Here is a 19,289-nt window from a genome sequence, read left to right as displayed (position 1 = left end):
ACCAGTATGGCAATCAGCAATTAACCTTAATAATAACAATTTTTGTTAGTGATCGCGGTAAAGATGATGGCGATAGTGCTGATGGCGCTGAATTGAGCTGCTGCTGCTGCTGCTGCGTTGAGCTGTGGCGGGAGTTGTGAGTTTGGCGGCCACTGGTTGAGCCAGCCTGCCGCTGTTAGCGATTGTGTGCGCTCGCTCTCTGTAAGTGAATTAGTCTACTTTTTTTTCGTGAGTGAATGAGTGAGTCCATTGGCATGGTACGGTGGCAAACGGTGCCTACGCTACCCCTGCTGCTGGTCGTAATATCGTTGCTGCTGTTGTCTGCGCCGACCGGCGGCAGCGGCGGAGTGAGCTGCACACGCAGGGAAACCGACACTCTGTGTGTGATTCCGCTGCTGGTGCTGGTGGCAAAGTGGCGGTGTGTGCACGCGCTTGTACAGATCAAGTTCTACTGCTACAGCTGCTGCTTCGGGGGGACGGTAGAACCAGATGGATCGATCGCTTTTACTGCTGCAGCGGCCTAGCAGAGATAGATACACTGTAGTGGGTAGATAGACACCGGCAGAGGGACTGAAACACATTCTGCGTGTGCATCTGTATGTGTCATCAATATCGACAAACAGCCTGTTCTTATAGTACACGGGAACTGTGTGGTGTGTATCTACTTTTACCCAAGGGAGCTAGCGGTCAGTGTGGTGAGCTGTTAACGGTGCAAAGTGCCTCATTGTAACTCTGTTTCAGCCACTAGTTCCTACTTGCCACTAGTCTGCGGACATTGATTGCTTGCTTGTTCAGTCTTAAAAACGCTCTGGTCCGTTGTGGATCCCACTGCGAAACGGTAACCCGCACAGAGACTGACTAGCGGGGGGGGGGGGGATGTGCTAACGAAGAGACACAAGTTCGCAGTTTCCTGCTGCTGCTGTTGTTGCAGTGTTACAGTCTCCAGCTGTCGCCTTCTCTTTCTCTCTTCTTAACTACCCTGTTCAACGACATCCATATGTAGCAGCAACAGCAGCACTGATTCTGCTGCTGTAGGCTGTGATGCGTCGTCACCGACGACGATAGCAACAGCTCAGTGTAGAAAGAAATAAACGCTCAACGAAGAAGAGTGTCAAAAGGCAGGACAGTGCTGCCTCCCGGTTGTATCGTCAGCGTTGCTCTCTCACGCGGCACAAACCACAACTGACTACAGGTGGTGCGTTCTGCGCTGAAGAACTATCAGTTTTGAGTAGGTATTGATGGTAAACAAAAATGTACACACTACCTACAACAACGTGTCAAATATCGATGAGCAAAGTCCGTAGACTCTCTTTTGAACTAGTCATGTGTGTCCCGCATTCGGCTCAGCTTAGAGATTAGCGGTTATATAATGTAGTGGTGGCTGTAGTCGTAGACCAGTCTCGATCCAGGTGAAACTGTGTTTATAGTCGCTCGGGATACTTATCTAGCGCATGCGTGTCTGACAACCAGAACTTATTGCATCTAATCTTCTTGGCAGACTCTGTGATTGAATCCTTCTTCAACAGAAATACTTTTCCGCGTACGTTGTCCATAACGTAATATTTTTCGTTGGCGTAGGCCATGTCTGACTATTGCAGTTAGTATTTGTGCGTCTATGCCCTGCTTGTCGCGGTATTTTCGCTGCCCCGAATCCAGTGTCGTCGTCGTCGTCGTCGTCGTCGTCGTGCTCGTGCGGCTTCTGTTGATAGAACTGTGTCGTTAGTGGTGCACTTGTCGCGGGCGGCCGCCGTTAGAGGCAACGTCGTTGCGATCGCGGGGACTGTGGCTAGTCGAATGTCCACGATAACTGCGCCCCACATACACGCACACATCGCGGACGCAGGATAGCGATTGGGGCAGTAGAAAAGCAGCGCTACAGCCACTAATATTGCTAATACTGTTGCTGATGTCGGTGGCAGCTCTCGCCGTCCTTTTCGTAGTCGTCGTCGTGGTGGTGTCACCAACGGCAAGGCGGGAAACAAGCAGGCTGTCAGCTTTAGAGTTATAACACTATTATTATTGTTATAGTCTGCAGTGCTATAGACCAACAGAACGAGCCCGGACCGGTTTAGTGAGCGACAAGCGGACTGTCGTTTCTCCGTAGTGACGGTGCACTATACGTAAAGCGTCTGTCTATATGAGGGAGTGTCGCTTAAACTGCTCGTCACTCGCCAGCCGTTCAAGCAACAAAGCGTTGGCCAACGGCAGCAAAAATACAGAAACAGAACGCTAAGCATTAATACTGTGCCTTTGTTTTACTGCTATTAGCTATACTGCTGATATTTCGACTATTACTGGTCAGCGGCAGTGGACAAGGCTGGAGAAGCACCAGCAGCCGTAGACATTGTGGCTATGTAGTCGCCGTTCGCTGGACATCTCTGACTAAAGTTACTCGCCGTTAGAAGAAATCGCCTAAAGGCTTCGCTCATTGACGACGAACGAGTGTTGCCGATGCTGTATTTGTTCGTGGACGGCAATAGGACTCAACAAGTGTTTGCCGGAGCATCGAAGACAGGTTGCGCATACAGCCGCTGCGACAGTTCTACCGAACCCGTTTTGTCTGCGTCGTCGTGAAACGCCTCGTTGTCGTCTTTTTTTCTTAATCTTTAAGTGCCACACACCTTGCAACCCCTTTCCCCCCGGGGTGCGCACAGACAGATTGTTCACTGGTCAGTACTGCTGCCACCATCATTATTTATTAGTGTTACAGTAACGACAACGACAACACCTGCTCGCCCTCGGTGTCTGTAAATAACTGCGTGTTCTCTCTAAGTGAGCGAATGGTTCGAGAAGAGCGGTTTAGCGGAATGAACACATTGTCGCAGTGAAACACTAAGCAGCCAGTCGATAGACAGTCAGAGCCAGCGAAACGGCCACAGCAGAGGGGCTGGCCAGCCGTAGTACGGCCACTGACTGACTGAAGCACTTGGAAAGACGTAGCCGTCGCAAGGCAATAGTTCAGCCTGGGCCCAAGGTAACTAGATGTGTGCGTGCCCGAAAGTGCAGAGTAAGCTTGCTCGTGTACCGCTCCGTCTGCCGTAACCGACCGTGAGCCCACACTCCCATTACCCAGATGGATGGTGATCGTGTCCAATAGTGGGCGCTATCGTGTCGATTCCATGTAACGACGACATCGCCAGTCGTTGTGGACTTTTCTTCTAGCCGATTGGTGCAGACTTGTGCTATCAAAAATAGAGTCGTGCGAGATTCGACGACTTTCTAAAAGTTCAGTAGCAGCATAACAAGTAGCATCACCGTGGACGTCAACAGCATCGTGTGCGTGTGTATAAGTGATAACTGGAGGCGATGCAGTTGCCCAGGTGACACTGGTTCAAACGGTTTGTCGAGGAAGTGTTGATCAACAAGTAAGTATCGCACTATTACCAAGACCACCTGCTTCGATTCTACGGAGTTGTACAGATCCTCTGCAAATGCACGATGAGTGACCAAACGCTCACTTCATACGTGTGTTTCGCTATCACCGCGACTCTGTGCTGCCGGCACCATATTGGGCTCTAGTGCAGTTGTTGTGCTGCTGTTGCTGTTTTCGTTCTACTATTTGCCCTCCTACTAATAGTACGACCACTTCAAGATGTCTGAGTTCTTTCTTAAGTTATGTGCGTGTGCGTGTTCTAGGGCGATTGTAAGATGATTGAATCGTGCCGCTATATTAACAACAACAGTTAGCTAGGAACTGAGGCGCTTCAAAACAACAGGTGGCGGTGATTACCAGTAGGTATATATGTGTGTTTACTGTTGTCAACAGATGCTGTTGTACGCACGCTCGCTGCTGCCGTTCCTGTTGTTGTTGAGTCCAACTGGTCGTCGATCATGGTTCCCTCGGGGCCTGTTTACCTGGCCCGGTGACGCTGACTCTAATTCGGCCCACAGCAGGCAGTAGCCGGTCTGCCGCAATGGCATGCTGCCTCCCGCTGAATAGCAAACGCGCATTGTGGCCTATTCTCCTCCTCAACATGGCGGCGGCAATCGTGGGGAAGCTGGCGAGCCACTCTGCGACCGACTGCTGTTACCAGCAGCAGCAGCAACGGCAAGCAAGCTACAAACAAACCGTCGGTGCGCTGCAGCTCTTCGTCCCGGTAGTCCATTCTCTCAGTACTAAGAGTGGCTGTAGTCGCAGTCGTAGGCTCATCACAGTAATCCATAGTATTCAATGTTGCTCCACAGTTTGACCATGGTCATGCGGTAATATATAGTGTACTAGTATTATTTGTATCATATCAGTATATGCTACTTTGCTAAAATTCCTCCTGCACAACATTTATAGAATTACGTGAGGGGCTGTCTGTGGGTCATCCTTCCTCTTTGTATCACCCCAGCGTGCGTAGTGCCACAAGTGAGCTCATGCCAGCCAGTCTTAATGTTGCCGATCACACAATACTTGCTACTAAATAGCATTAACAAGCATCCCGAGTTTAACTATTCCGTTATCTTGTACGCCGTACATGGGGGGGGGGGAGGGGAGGGTTTAGCATTTCGGCCCCTCGTGCAGATCATTCTCAGTAACTGCGTGTGCCTGAGGCACCCAGTATACTGCGTTCGCTGACGTTTTTTAATAGCTTATTTCTACTGGACGCATGTATCGCATTTTTCTCCCTGACGAAGGTACTATTTGTCTTTTTCTGTTCGATCATTGAAGGTATCTCGTGGAAAACAAACGTACGTCCTTCGTAACATCGGTCTCCAATGGGTTTGTGTGTTGTCCGCTGCTACGATGAGTAAACAAACGACGATGGCTGACTCTGTGTGATATAATGAGAATTCGATTTGAAATTTTCGACGTTTGCCTCTCTTCCTGTCTGTCTCTGTCTGATTTTTTTTTGTCTGTCTCCGCGCACTTCAATATTGTGGACTACAGTTCGTCGGCTAGAAAGAACAACATCCATGCAGGAAAAGCCAAAAGTGTCTTCGGCTAGTGATAGACTAAGTAGTCATTGGTCGGATGCTCCTCTCTGTACCGCGCAGTTTTTTTTATCGCATGAGACGACAGTGGTGGTGCCGATGACGGCAGCGATGATGGCGGGTTAGCTTCGTGACTCCACTGACTCCGTTAGATTTCATTGTATTATGTTCCATCAACCGTAAAATGTATTACTGTAAATGTATTTTATTTATCGGTATGCCTTCTAGTTTGTTGAAATTAGTAGAAAATGTTTACTCTGCCAGTCAAACTTAGCTTATTCGATCGCTTTCAGTTCCAGTGTATCCAGTGTAAAGAATGTGAGGAGTCCAGGCTGTCAATACTGTTGCACGTAAGTTTTCAATCGGTGTTAATGCAGTAGCGGAAAACGATTGGGAGGAACTAGAGAAGAAAGTACTGAGTCGACTTTGGCCAATCGTTCTCAGCTCTTCTGTTGACTGACGGACCGCCCGTTGATCGTAGAGTGAGCTTGCGAACTGCTAGCTCTTCTGCAATAGCCTTCGGATGCGCCTCGAACTTGCAGCCGTCTCATGACAAGAACAAGAATCGTGTGAGAAGAAATATGATGTTATAATACAAATATATGTATACATATATGTTACAGATGGCCGAACACATAGTGTAGGAGCGGGCGGGGGGGGGGGGGGGTAAACCGTGAGGAAAACGAAATCGCAGAACATATCGGTTACGGTTGACAAACAGGTTGCCTAGTTAGGCACAGAAGTGTTGAATGCACAAGCTAGCAATGAACGCTCATTAGAAGAAATCGTCACATCGGTTTTCATTGTACCTTTATCGGTTTATATTATAGCTTTATCGTGCATATTTAACGAATTCTTTCGAACTGTCTTCGTGGAAACGTTTTCCCATTGTATAAGCGGTGTGTCAAACTGTAATATCTAAAATAGAAGCTATTTATATATATAAACTCTTTACTGAGCTCGTTACCTGCTAAGAACCGCTAAACATACAAAAGTACGCACACATCCTACCCTGGGGCATTACCACCGCGGCAGGCCATCAATTTAGGCAACTTTATACGTAACTTTTATAATCAGTACAAAATATGCAGTCAATAGCAATCGTAAAATATAACCGTGGTCTTGGCATAGTTTGTTAACCAGCTTGACTGAATTTTCTATGTGCGTTCGGTCCTCTAAGCGATCTCAGATCACATATCCCCTGCGGCGGAGAGTTGCGTGACGTCAGCGAACACGGTGGGCTACAGGTTAATGTTTCGAGCAGAATTAAAGAAAGATTTTTGACCGTAGCTCTTTGTGCCATGACAATAGCTTAGGTTAAATTACCTAATAGTACAATACTAGCACACCAGTTCCGCTGTTTATGGAAAACCACATCTCGTGCGTGTACTTTCAAAGAACTAATGCACTCAGAATAAAATGCTCATATTCTTTAAAGCTTTTTAATTAACTTATAGGGATTCAGTCTTTTCTTTTTCCAGTTTCTTTTTTCTCATTGTGTTTTCCTTCAGTATATCCTTAGTTCTGGTATACTTTGAAATATTACATATAAATACAGGCGGATTATTTGTGTCCTGTGACGACAATGTTTACAATAATTTTATATTGTGGGGGCCACATGTTATCATTAGCAAAGGTGCCAAATTCGAAACCTGCAGCAGTTCCTAAGCCAGAGTTCATTTGTCACACCCTTAACCTTTTATCATATCAGAATCTCAGAAAAGCGCATACATTTATACTTTTCATGGCCTAATCAGTGTGTCTTGCTCGGCTGCTTCAACATGTTCCTCGCGCCATTTTCCACTGTTGGAGCCATTCACTCTTGTCAGAGGAGCAGCCCTGGCATCTGGATCTGTGAGGATCCCTTTGTCTCAGCTAGAATGAGCAGGACATATTTCTCCATTGAGGTTCTGATTTGTCAGGACTCGCTGTCTCAACCAGTCAATGGCACTGAAAGGACAAGGCAATCGTCGACCATTATCAGCTTCGCAATATCGGCTTAGCAGCTCGTTTGTGCAAACAAGTAAACCTGCACTGCTAATATGGAAATTTCGCATCGACGCAAAGGTTGATCTCTTCTTACGGTCGCTGTAACGACGAGGCAGAGAACTCGCATTGGGGGGTGCCTGTTCCCTTCCAGAGCCTGGCGTGTTCTGGTCTATCTCAACCTCTTCAGACGGCCAACAGGCAGGAGCCCACGATAGTGGCGTAGAGCCGCTTCTCTGCTACTGCGCTGATGCGCGCTCAGTGCAATAAGAACGACTAGCGACAGCACCGCCACCTAGCGGTAGCCGCGTACCAGCAGCACCCGTCGTCCGCTCGCGCTCGGAACTAAGCGGCAGAGGAAGCCGCTGCAAGGGAGCCAATCGCATGGGGCGCCATCTGACGATCAGCGAACAAATGAGTTCGTAGCCATTGCTGCATCTTCTCTGTCTGTCTGTCTGCTATCGAACTGTTCGCCGCGGATGTCACTGCGGCTGCTGCTGTTGCTACTGCAGCGGGTAGAGCAGTGGTACATCGAGCAGAAGCCTTGTGCACTGTGTGTGTGTTGCGTGAACGTTGCAGTGGTCTGGAGCAGCTCTGCTGCTGCCACCAATTTCTAACAGCATTGGTCACCAGCAGTCGTAGTAAAAGCGATAGTGGCGGCGCCTTGAACGCGCTGCTTCCTGGCTGACTGCCACCTTGGCGCGTTCAGGCAGAGGGAGCTCTGGATGCCGCGCCGCAGCAGCCGCTGCTGCTGTCGGTGGTTCAACTGTTTGTTGTGCAGCACTAGCTCGGGCAGACGGGACCGACTAGTGGTAGCAGTAGTGAGTGGTGGTGGTGTCGTCGTGATGGTGGTGGTAGTGGTGATCGCAGCAGCCGTAGCTGTGCTGCGTTGTATTAGAGGGGAATAGCTGCAAAAGACGGCTGCGGCGGTGGCAGTAACAGCTGCGGCAACGGCAAGCGTTGACGATTGTCGCGACACGGCCGAAACTCTTAATCTGGCTGCCAGCGGCACGGTGCTGTTATACACTCACAATGAGTCGGAGCTGTTTGTAACAAAGTCGACTGCGGCCACCGTGAATGCTACGAGCAGTCAGGGGCCGGCTTCTAGCCGTGCGTGTTTCATCGCTGTTTCTCCGCTCGTCCACGACGATAGCTGCTGCTACTACTACTACTACTACTACAACAAGTAACTAGTCGCTAACTGGTTTTTCTTTGTTTGGTGTGCACGTCTATCCATCTCGGTGGTTTGTGTGTCTCTCAGTGCGGCAGTGGATGTAGAAAAGCAAGTTGACGGGAACTTGTACCGCTCACAGCAGCGGCAGCAGCAGCAGCAGCAGCAGCAGCAGCAGCAGCAGTAGCAACTTGTTGGAGACCGGACCCTGTTTTAACTGGTCGTCCCGGCAGAGACTGGGAGAAAACGAGCGAGACTATCGCCCACGGATCAACATCACGACCGCAACCTTCGTCGCGGCGATTGAATATATAATACATCGACATCACGGGAGTGTTGTGGATGATGCTGTAACGCCGTTGTCCTATACAGCGCTTTACTGTTCACTCCGTGGAGACGGTTCGCGATAGGCACTTTAAAGTGTGTGATGTGCAATTGCTAGTTACAACACCCGATGGGGTCCCTACGGTGTAGCGGAGGCGGATAGGCGAAGGGTGAATTGCATAGGACTCGTGAATAGTCTGAATAAAAGAGACAGGTAAGGAGAGGCCGTACAGGGCAACTTCGAAAACATCAACAGCCCACATCAGTTGTCCAGCCGACTACTGACGTAGTCGTGGATTTTGTCGTCGTCGTCGTCATCGTCGGTGCAGTTGTTACGGTGATGCATCTGTAGGTAGAATTAAGTGGAGCACCGCATAGCGCAGAGCAATGCAGTCGGTCGATCGATGGCGCGTCGGAGTGCCTGTTGATATTGTTTCTGTGTTCCTAGTGAGGTAAATATGTTGCCACGGTCTGCTTTCGTCTTTCCATCTTCAACGGGTCTGTGCTTTGGCCAAGCGAGTACGTGTAATAGTACCAAAGTGTTACCCTACACACGGAGCGTGTTAGGCTGCTTGAAGAAACCCTTGGAAAGTTATGACTGAAGTTAGTTGCACATATTCCGTAAACTGTACTACGTGTGATAGATGTGAATCAGTGTGTGTAGCAACATGGCGGTTGTCTGCCGTGGCTAATAGTGTCTCCAGTTGACACGGGCTGGTTACGACATAGACCCGTTTTCGCCGTGGCCAGTCGACAATTTAATTACGCCTGCTACTATCGAACCCAGCAGCAGCAGTAGCAGTAGTGATGGTAAAAGTATTAAGTCTGAAGAAATGTTCAATTAAGGCAGTACCGGACTTGTAATACAAAACATTCATTTCGAAGCTGTGTTAAAAGCGTCGAGTGCGACAATGATAATGATCTCTACTTATGAGTGCATTTGAATAAAGTAGATAGTGTTGTAGGATATCTAAGTGGCCCACCGAGCCAAAATTATGGGACAGCCCGAAGCATCTTCGATATAAATATATAGTAGATCTATAGGTCATATCTGGGTGATGATCTCTGTGCCGGTGGGACTCGCGGAGTGCTTTGAATCCACAATACTAGCATAATCATGTATATTCAATGAGTTATACAGTCATTGTGTTACAGTTATTGACATCGTCTTTGCTGACTCGTTTGTTTGGGTCAAGACGCACGCTTCAGTCTCTGATGTCGTCGGCGTGAAACGTCGCGTCTGGACAGCGACCAACAGTAACTGAAACCGTGTTCTCATTCTTCGTCGCCTTCTCGGCTGCTGCAGCCGCTGCTGCTATCATCGTGTGGCACAATGATATCGCTCCATCTCAGCGCTCAGCGCTGTGGCGACGTGTAAAGCGCTGTGCGACTGTCTGTCTGTCGGTCGGTCGGTCGGTGCGCGCGTGTCATTGTGTGAAAACATCGCTCAAATGTCGGCGCGATTCTCACCATCCACGACGGCCACCGTCTACAACCATTACGAGTACCGATACTAACTGTTACGTTATCTACCCAAACTATCAGACAGAGCGTTTCCGAGGCTGTCGTGTAGCGGAACAGTTAGCAACTGGTTAACTACTAGGAACTAGCTAGCACTAGTTAGCGGTAATACGCCGACGCCGCGTCCCTACGGCGGGCAGTACCTTTGCAGCGAGATCTGCAACGAAAAAGGCTGAGTCGTTCTCATTTTTCGTTAATGACAGTTCGCATTGGTCACCCTTATGGTGTTTAAAGATGACTTCGTTATCGTCGTCGTCATATTTCTTATGTACGTCGACAATGTCTTGTTGATGCTGCTGCTGCGGCCACTCTCGTTCTATTGTCACTTCTCCCTCGTCCCTACGGTATCGGTATGATCGCGGAAGCCACATAGCCTACGAAACACGCTAATACTTGTAGCTATACGTTCACCAGCTAGAACGGTAGAAGGCGTACTTGCCACTGGAAGGTCCGTTCGTCCGTGCACTTAGCTTTATTCGACAGTGGTCGCGCTATACTAGCAGCACTCTACGCTTCTCCCCTATGCTTCCGCGGTGATGGTACGCCGTGCGTGCGTGCGTGCGTGTCCTGATGACGGTAGCAGTGATTTTTAGCCAGTCGCTGCTTCATACTATGGCTCTCTTCTCTCCTGCGGCGATTATTTAAAGGATGACGACGTTTCGCTATTCAGCTAAAGCAGCCGGCCGCTGAGTGAGCGAGTGTTTGAGCCAGTCTGGCGGCGGCTGTTGGCTATCGAGAGCAACAGAGAGTTACGCTAATCCTGTTGTGGATGATGTTGCTGCCGCCGCCGCCGCCGCCGCCGCCGCTTATGCGAGATAAGCAGACACGGAGGGAGTCCGTCAGAGACAGACAGAAAACAGAGTCACACACCAATGTGCGATGGCGGCCGCAGCAAGAGTGGGGTGGCAGAGAACCACTAACACTACTAACCGGCGACCTGCCTCATGATGCCAATAATAATGATGATGATGGCGGTGGTGTTGATGATGAGAATGATAATAATGGTGCGATGATCATAGTGATAAGAGTGGCGGTTCTGTGCGTGAGTGACTATTCAGTTGGCGCCTGTTTCTATTACTGCTGCCGCCTCTGCTGCCACAGTCAACAGCAGCTTCAGAGAGGTCAGGCAGTGAGCAACAATCGTCGTGGGAATTGTCAAATAGGTAGTATGCAATTCAAGGTAGAGGACCGGTGTTGAACAAATCATAACACAACCAAACTTAGCGTAGTACAAATACAGCAAGAAAAGAATAACCGCCAAGCTGGAAGCACAGATGCATGCGTTGGCTTCAGTTCATCATCATCATCCTGTTTTATGAATTGATTTGTGTCAAGCGCGAAATGGTCTACGATGCGTGATTGGTGATACTTGTAAATGGGCTAGCGTCACATCGAACTCAAGGCAGATGTTGAGGAGAGATACGCTTGATAAAACAAGTGTCGCTAACGTGTACGCACACCTTTCAGCCATATGTGACGCAACTGGCCAATATATAGAGGGTCATAATCGCCGTTGTTGGCAGAGTTATCAGAGCCACTAGACCGTACCTAATTCTTCTTAAACGAATTTTTAAACGTTAAAAGTTTTAATTGCAAGCCTGTACCTTGCTTTTTTGCTAATGCACTGCAGAAGCTCGAAAATCTACTCCTGAACATCGTCTTTTGAATTACACTGATTTTATTAGGCTATCCAGCGACATAAAACTATTTGAAATGTGACTGGATAGAATAGAGAATATCGGCTGCTGAGGAACGGGCAACAGCAGCTGATTAACCAGTCACGTAGAGCGACTCTGTGCTTCTGTTACGCTCACCTCTGGCCCCTCGGCGTTCTTTGGATAATCTACAGCTGATGCTTCGAAGGCGGCGCTGCAAAAACGACTCTCAGCTATCGGTCCCAGAGCAGAACTTCAGAGTAGCTGTCGACAAGAGTCTGGTCAAGCAAGCTACTATATTCGGAAACCGCAAGAATTCTGCTACTATTTTCCTTAACTGTCAACTTGTTTCACGTCGTTGTGCATTAATTTTGATCGGAGCGGTAAGAAAATGACACAATGGCGGCAGAGAAGAGTGCACGTAGTAAAAATAGACTATGCCTTGAGCTTGGCGATGATACTGGGACAAAGGAACTTAAAGTAACTTTGCAAATTGTGTGTAATCTGTGTAATCATTTCTGCTTTTGCTGATTTTCAGTTTACAAAATACGGCAGATCTATTTGTTCATTAATCAGATATTCTTGTACTTGCTACATGTATCTATTATATATCAACATGAGTGGTTTCAACGTTCACTATGAGTGACTCGTGCAGATGTTTATTTATATTTATAGACAATGGTGCATTATTTATTCGACTCGACGGTTGAAGTTCCATTAGTGGAGCTTGTTGTTTGTTTTCAGTCTAACCAAGTGTATCATTTATGTTACGCGCCATGCAGTATGTACTCCTAATAATCTTTGTCCCTGTCTGTTTTTCTAGGTAACGACTTGGCAACAGAATGGCCATGGAGTCTGCTGGCGATACCATGGAGATCGACGAGCTGACCTGCACAGAGACCGCAGTGGACGTGCAGTCCGTTGATGGTGGAATTTCGTGCGAAGAAGATCACGTCTCTGCGGGCGCCGCGGGAGGACCCGGCACGAGCAACGGTCATTCTCAGCATCTTCATAGCTGCCGACAAAATCACCTGAATCCTCAAAATGGACAACAGCAGCAGCAACAAACTCTACGTCAAAAGTTCTTACAGCGGGACGGTACAAGTCAGCTTCGCCTACATAACGAAAACAATGTTGCAGTAGTAATTGATAATAACGGCCATATTGTTAACAGACATCACGATGGAGAAGTAGTTAATGGAGAGACGATGGTTCAGGGCCCCAAATGGAAGGAAACTGATGATGGACATGAGATGCGCGGAGAAGGTTCAATCGAGGAGGAGGGCGATGACGTTGAAGAGGTGAGCGATATAGGCTAAGTCCTATCAAAAAAGAAAGACAGATTTTGTGGTACACAACTAACATCAAGCCAAACCATTTTTTTTTTTTTTTTATAGGACCTTCACTTGAAAACAGACTTTTACTGTTGGGAACTAAATTCTTTGCAGAAGGTGTCGAAGGACGAGTATGTTGGATCTTCACCTACGTGCCTAAACAGAAAAAAAAACCCTCAAGTTAGATTTCATTATCTGAAAGTTACTGTTGTTTTAACTTCGAGCTCACCGTCCTGTCTATTTGCACTATTCGCAGAGCATTCGGGGCGGTAATGCAACAGCCTCTTCGACAAACGGGACCAATGGGCAAAAGGATCAGGCTGAGCCTCCTCACCTCCCGGGAGAATACCAATTCCAGTTACTGCCAATACATGTACAGCAACGAGGAGATGCTCGTACTGGAGTATTCAAAGTAAGACATCTAATCGTATGCTCACTATTACCTAAGAAAATAGCAATTGTTTTTTTATAACTGGGAAAGTTGTCGATATTATGTGCTGTCAAAAAACCATCTCCCACTGAGCATGGCTTTCAATTATTACGATAATTATTACCATTATTATTATCATGCGTGTGCGAGAAACAGAAATGCCAACTACCTTTATTTTTATTCCGTCAGGTATTTAAGTGCGATATATGTGCTATGGTTTACCGGCACGTCTTCTCATTGAAACGGCACTTCCTTCGCTGTCACATTAACTACAAGTACTTGACAGCGACGGATATCACCAATTGTGGTATCCATCTACAAGTAATTCAAGCAGCGCAAAGTAGTACTATGCGCAATGGAGATCATCTGTACAGGTTCGTGCATTTCCTCATTTATGAAGATTAATCTCGTGGACTAGATATTTTAAAACTTTAAAACTCACTAAAAGATATTTTAAAAATGCAAACCACTTTGTTCTAGTAGAAAACATTCAAAGTAGCGTAATTACAGGATGCATGAACCGGTTCAACACATGGTGACAGTTTGCTCAAAGCCTGCCAGCTACACCGAATGAGTGCCTAGAACCTCTATAACACTTCGAGGTCTTCGGACGCTGCGGTTTTTTTCCTACGTACGCATACACACAAGTATGCATATAGACATACAATACTTTACAACTTTTGTCTTTTGTCGCCTATTGTTGGTCTGTTCCGATTTTAGATGTCACGTTTGCAATAACCTCTTCGCACAACGAGAACAGCTGCGTCAGCACATGGAGACCCACACGACAGGCAAAGAAAAGCGGGCGGCAAATGGAGTGGCCTGCAGCAAGTGCAGTAGTGCCTTTACAGATCGGAAGAGTTTGTTGCGCCATCAGCAAACGGCTCACGGTCTTACTAGTGGGGCGACGAACGGCGCGAGCAATGCTTCATCAAGCAATGGCCGGACAGGCCACAGCTCAACAACTCAAGTCACGGGAACGCCGATGGGCACTTCGTCCGTCGCAAATAAGAAGTCTCTGTCGTGTCGCCATTGCGGCAAGATTTTTATCGGCAGTCAGGAAGCGCGAACACATGAGCGCCTCCACGAGGCTGTCGATACCACCTGTCGTGTATGTAATCGCAAATTTTCATCGAATGAGTGGGTTATACATAAAACAAGCACCCACCCAGATTCTAATCATATCTGCTCGTACTGCGACATACTTCTGCCAGATGTTGGCGCGTTGGGACAGCATCTGTTCCAAGCACACAATAAAACTTATTCGGAGAACATGCGTCTGATAAATGATAAGGAAAATGGAAACTGCTCATTACAGCTCACACAGACAGCTGGAGCTAGTGGAGGTGTTGGTGGAGGTAATAGCGCCATCAGTGGCGGGGTTCATGTGAAAAGCGAGCCCGGTACCAGTGGGGTAGCGTTAGAGAGTAGACCAGATCGCCCTATCGATACGACAGTCAGCTGTGAACAATGCAACAAGAGTTTTACGTCGCTGGTAAACCTGCAAAGGCACAATACCGTTGTGCACATCAAGCAGCTCGATAAACGCTCACCACAAGAGCAAAAATCTCGAGCTGTAAGCAGTAGCAACAGTAGCAATAATCAGCGCTCACCATCCGAGGAAGAATTCTATCGCACCCTTGGTCACCGAATTTCGGAAAATTTGCAGTACCATATCGACGGCCGTTTGCCAGGCTCAAGCCAAGCTTCGGCATTCGAGCCTGAACGGGTCGAAGCAAATAACTGCATGCCATGGCTTGTGAACAATTTCCCACCGACATTGGATATCACCCATATTGTACAAATCTATGCAAATCGGCCGGCGCTCTCATCAACAAACGCTGCGTTGACGGCACACCCAATCTCTGCTGGTTTAGTAGCTCCGGAGTCGGCAGCGCCTCCCGGAGAGGAACAAATCGCTTTAGGTGCTTGTCTTGGTCTTAACCCTGTTGTCAAGAAAGAAATCAAACGAGAATCGCTAACGCTGTTTATATGCCAGGTATGCAGTTGTACGGCAACCTCGCTCAGAGAGATCACAGAACACAAGATGACCAATCATCCGAACGTAGTCGCAACACACTTGGAGCTGGAAGGCCACTCCTCAGCACCTCCCGAACTTCTTATGCAGTTTGGAGCAAATATGCGACCGTCTGGTATTTTAGGGCAATCTACGACACCGGCTGTCGTTCGGAGTACGTCAGGGATACATAAGTGTACTAAGTGCTCTCGCATGTTCGGAAGGACATCCGATCTGCATAGTCACATCGTGCAATGCGGCCAAGCGCAAGGTGTGACTAGTCTCGGTATCCAAAGACCATCTTCACCTCGTCAGATTAAACAGCGCAAATTTGGCCCCGTGCTTAACACAAAGCGTTGTGATGACGGAAGCTCAACAATGGGAGGACCACTCAACGGAACCGATTATGGTAAGCAACATTTAATCTACCCGTAGTTAGGTTGTATTGGCAAGGGTCTTCAGTCCAAGCGCAGTTTACAGCAAAATAATGGTAAATTTTGGAGGGAATATGAGGTACTGTATTTAAGTTGCTACAAGGTTGCACCTAAATCGTGGAGTATAAGTTTATACCGCCTCTAAGTATTTGCTATATGTTGAACAACTGATCAGACGAGATGGACTTTTAAAAAGACTTTTGCATATATTATTTTTCGTGATATTACATGATTATTCTCTTCACACAGGCAAAGAGGACCCAAGACGCAAGCGTAAACCTGAAGATCGACCCCAGAGACGCTCCGCTCGCTCAACATACAATGGAGGTTCTTCAGAGTGTAGCACTTGCGGACAGAGCTTTCCGTCTCAGGCGTCGTTACGTAAGCATATGCTTGATGAGTGTCGCGAGGAGCAGAGTTACCGTCGAAGGAAAAAGAAAGACAAAGATTCGCCTACGGCCACCCCAACTCCAGAATTGATTAAGGTACCAGCCACTGGAGGTGTTGATGGCTGGGGTGAGGACTACCTTGACGGAAAAGGTCCAGAGCAGCTGCAATGTAGAGATTGCTCAGGTGGGTTAAAATCTGTCTTTCGCAAATGCCTTCACAATTACCGATTCGTACAGATTGTGTTGAAAAGTCAAATGTATATCCACAGTGACTAGTGGCAACCAGTCAAACTATCTCAGAAAGCTGCTGACGAAATTTTTTCAGAATAACTCGTTTGTTTTCCATTCACAGCCACATTCCCGTCCCTACAAGTGTACAAACGGCACCTATCACAATGTCCTTGTTCAGCGGCGTCCCGGCAAAAAACCCTGCTGCTTCTGCGAACAGCTGAAAGCTCAGACGTGACAACAACTGGAAGCGGTGTGTCCCCGCTGGATGGCACTACAAGGGTGGCTGGAACTGGCGGTGGTATGAGCTCGATGAATCGAAGCCAATTTGAAGAAATGACAATGCTGGGGCTAGCGAGACGTGCGGAAAGGGATCGTCAAAGGGATGGAGCAACCGATCGAGACCGTGATGAAAACGGCGATGTATACGAAGATGAGGAGGATACCAAGGTCTACCGGTGGGTAACTTTGCGTAATTTAGCTCATAGCCACGTTAATTCTGCTTAATCGTTAACAAATTTCGTTTCGGCTACCAAAAGTAGCCTGTGTAGGGAGACCAATGTTCTCTGCTGGTCATAGGGTTGGCCTTTTTTTTGAATGGAGCCAAATCTACCTGTTGGCTCTTCAAGCTATAACCTCATATCCGTAAGGTGTACACGAAAAAAACTTTTGCCTCTGTGTCTATTGTACTATAGAGTGGTACCATAAACTGTAATTAAAACTACAACACCAGCAAGAAAATATAGTCTAAATGATTTCTAGTAAGATGCATTATAATATACTATTATTTGTTTTGCAGATGCGAAACATGTCAGATGGGTTTTGGTGATTACGTTAAAATGCTGCATCATTCTATGCATGAACATGGCGCGCCGATTCCCGAGGTGTCAGATATGCGAGAGGCCAGGGAGTTGGCCGGTTCACGAGCAACACACCAAAATGGATTACAGCGCAATGGACATGCACTACAGACTGCATCAAATTATTCCAATAACGGGGCAAGTCGAAAGGACTACCACAGGCTCAACGAAATGCATGAAGAACAGGTCCAAGATCACAAAAACGGTATGTAATAGAAAAGCTGATGCTGTGTTGGCAGCAAATAAGGAACAGTTATTCTGTACTCGTTCTTAAAAGATCAAATTATAAGGTTCAGATGGTTGATGCTTTTCTAAACAGCCTTTCATACACAAAGAAGCATAGCGAAATCTTAACTGCTCTTTTGAGCTAGCCAATTAACGTAATTATCGTTCAATGTCGATGTACCGTGCTATTGTTGCACTATTTTTAGAAACCGAGTACCAGAATCAGCCCCCTCAATTGTCAATATACGACTCCGAAGACCTTCGAGACAAGGAACGAATCGCAATCGAAGCTTTATCGGCTATTTGTGGGGCCGGATCATTCTTCGGTGGTTTCAGTCGGAGCAACAACAACAATAACAACAATGATGACTCTAACAAGTTTCCGAATCGGCACCCCCAACCCCTCATGGATCACCGTTACTGAACGATGCAAATCGCTATCGGTTGTGTGGCTGACCTCACCGAATGAATTCGTTATGTCATGTGAAATACAGGATGAGCATGCCGCCAACAAACATTTACCGATTTCATTTGGACTGCCCTATGGTGCCACCCCTTACCATGTGGAACTGCGTTTCTTAAAGAACGATCGTCATTTGTATATTTTTTTCTTGTGAGATGATCGTCGCTTAGAGATCACAGTCCATTTCTCGCCCTTAGTGATCTCTGCGCCACATAAATAAACCTTCGACCTTGCTCTACGAGCCCGCGCGCCCAGCCTGTATAAATTCTACCTGAATATTTAAAATATTCACATATCTTCGGAGCTACCAAGAATAGGCATCACCGTTAACTAATTGTCGTAAATTACAGAAATCAACATGTTATGCGCCATGCCATAGAATACGTGACGTATTGACGGAGCTTGTCATCATACTTGAATATTTATCCCCTAAAGAAGGTGTATCTGTTTACCTCTGGATACGATGGTCTGAGAGGAATAGCAAAATAGGAAAAATAGAGTATAACCTCTGAAAAAGTCTGTTGGCCGCGTAGGACTGAATGGTAATCATTCCTTACTTCAAACCAGAGGAGTTTTGTAATTATAGGGTTGTTATTACTACTATTAACTATTATTTTCCTTGTTCTTATTATTGGTTTGAACCGTTTCGAGGGCATTTTTTGTGACGGAAATACACAACGCCGCAGCGATTGGTGTCGTGCAAGCTCAAGTAAATCTAGCAGGGGTCAACATCGACGATACGGGACGACATGTAGAATGTCCAAGCGTTGCTGTTGTTCTTGTATGATATCATTATATACTATTCTCGTTATTATAAATGTACGATTATTGTGATGACTAATATAAATGGTGTTGGTGCTGAAAATCTCGGTGAACGGGCGAATAGCACAAAACCACGTCGCAGAAAAAAAGTGATACTTTTCCTGTCGGCTGTAGATTTAACTGCCCTTAGCCTCATTGAGAAAAAGGGCTAGGTACGACTCCAGGAAAGAGCGCAACGATCGTTAGTATCAGCATTCATCTTCTTACTAAGACAAGTAAATAATTTAACTTTGTTAATGGTGCCAAAGGTCTGTTGACCTTTTGCGATCAAGCCGGCAAACGCACGATTTGCGTGCACGATCCCGATCTCTTGCCATTTCTAAAACGAGAGTTCCTGGGAGCCAGACAGTTCTCGAGTTCTCAAGATTCGAATATCGGATACAAAGAAGAAAAGTAAGAAGACGAGTTAAGAAGAGACAGCGATGCAAGAGGGATGCGTTAAGAGTCCATTAACAAACTATAACAAGAGTACCAATTTCATTCGCTCCCTTTCGTTCTCACAATCTCAAA

General features: G+C 47.0%; 1 protein-coding gene across 14 annotated transcripts; it reads left to right on the top strand.

Annotated features, from left to right (window-relative positions):
* The first annotated feature begins 65 nt into the window (after positions 1-65).
* Positions 66-19,196, top strand: LOC111252686 (uncharacterized). Of its 14 annotated transcripts, XM_086992969.1 has the most exons (12): positions 447-3,365; positions 3,767-4,097; positions 4,658-4,677; positions 5,214-12,072; positions 12,401-12,878; positions 13,168-13,323; positions 13,531-13,715; positions 14,062-15,767; positions 16,042-16,365; positions 16,534-16,867; positions 17,209-17,474; positions 17,701-19,196. In XM_086992969.1, the coding sequence occupies exons 5-12, from the start codon at positions 12,420-12,422 to the stop codon at positions 17,916-17,918; spliced, it is 3,648 nt and encodes a 1,215-aa protein (XP_086849095.1). In that variant the 5' UTR covers positions 447-3,365; positions 3,767-4,097; positions 4,658-4,677; positions 5,214-12,072; positions 12,401-12,419; the 3' UTR covers positions 17,919-19,196. The 14 variants fall into 14 exon arrangements, with proteins under 14 accessions (XP_086849100.1, XP_086849095.1, XP_086849092.1 ...); XM_086992966.1 differs by lacking the exons at positions 3,767-4,097; positions 4,658-4,677 and having other exon boundaries at positions 447-1,228; positions 1,579-3,365; XM_086992968.1 differs by lacking the exon at positions 4,658-4,677.
* The last annotated feature ends 93 nt before the right edge of the window (positions 19,197-19,289 follow it).

Source organism: Varroa destructor, unplaced genomic scaffold, assembly GCF_002443255.2.
Source record: "Varroa destructor unplaced genomic scaffold, Vdes_3.0 BEIS01000006.1, whole genome shotgun sequence".
Taxonomy (NCBI): domain Eukaryota; kingdom Metazoa; phylum Arthropoda; class Arachnida; order Mesostigmata; family Varroidae; genus Varroa; species Varroa destructor.
Note: the sequence above shows the minus strand (reverse complement) of the source record. Positions and strands in the feature narration are given on the sequence as shown.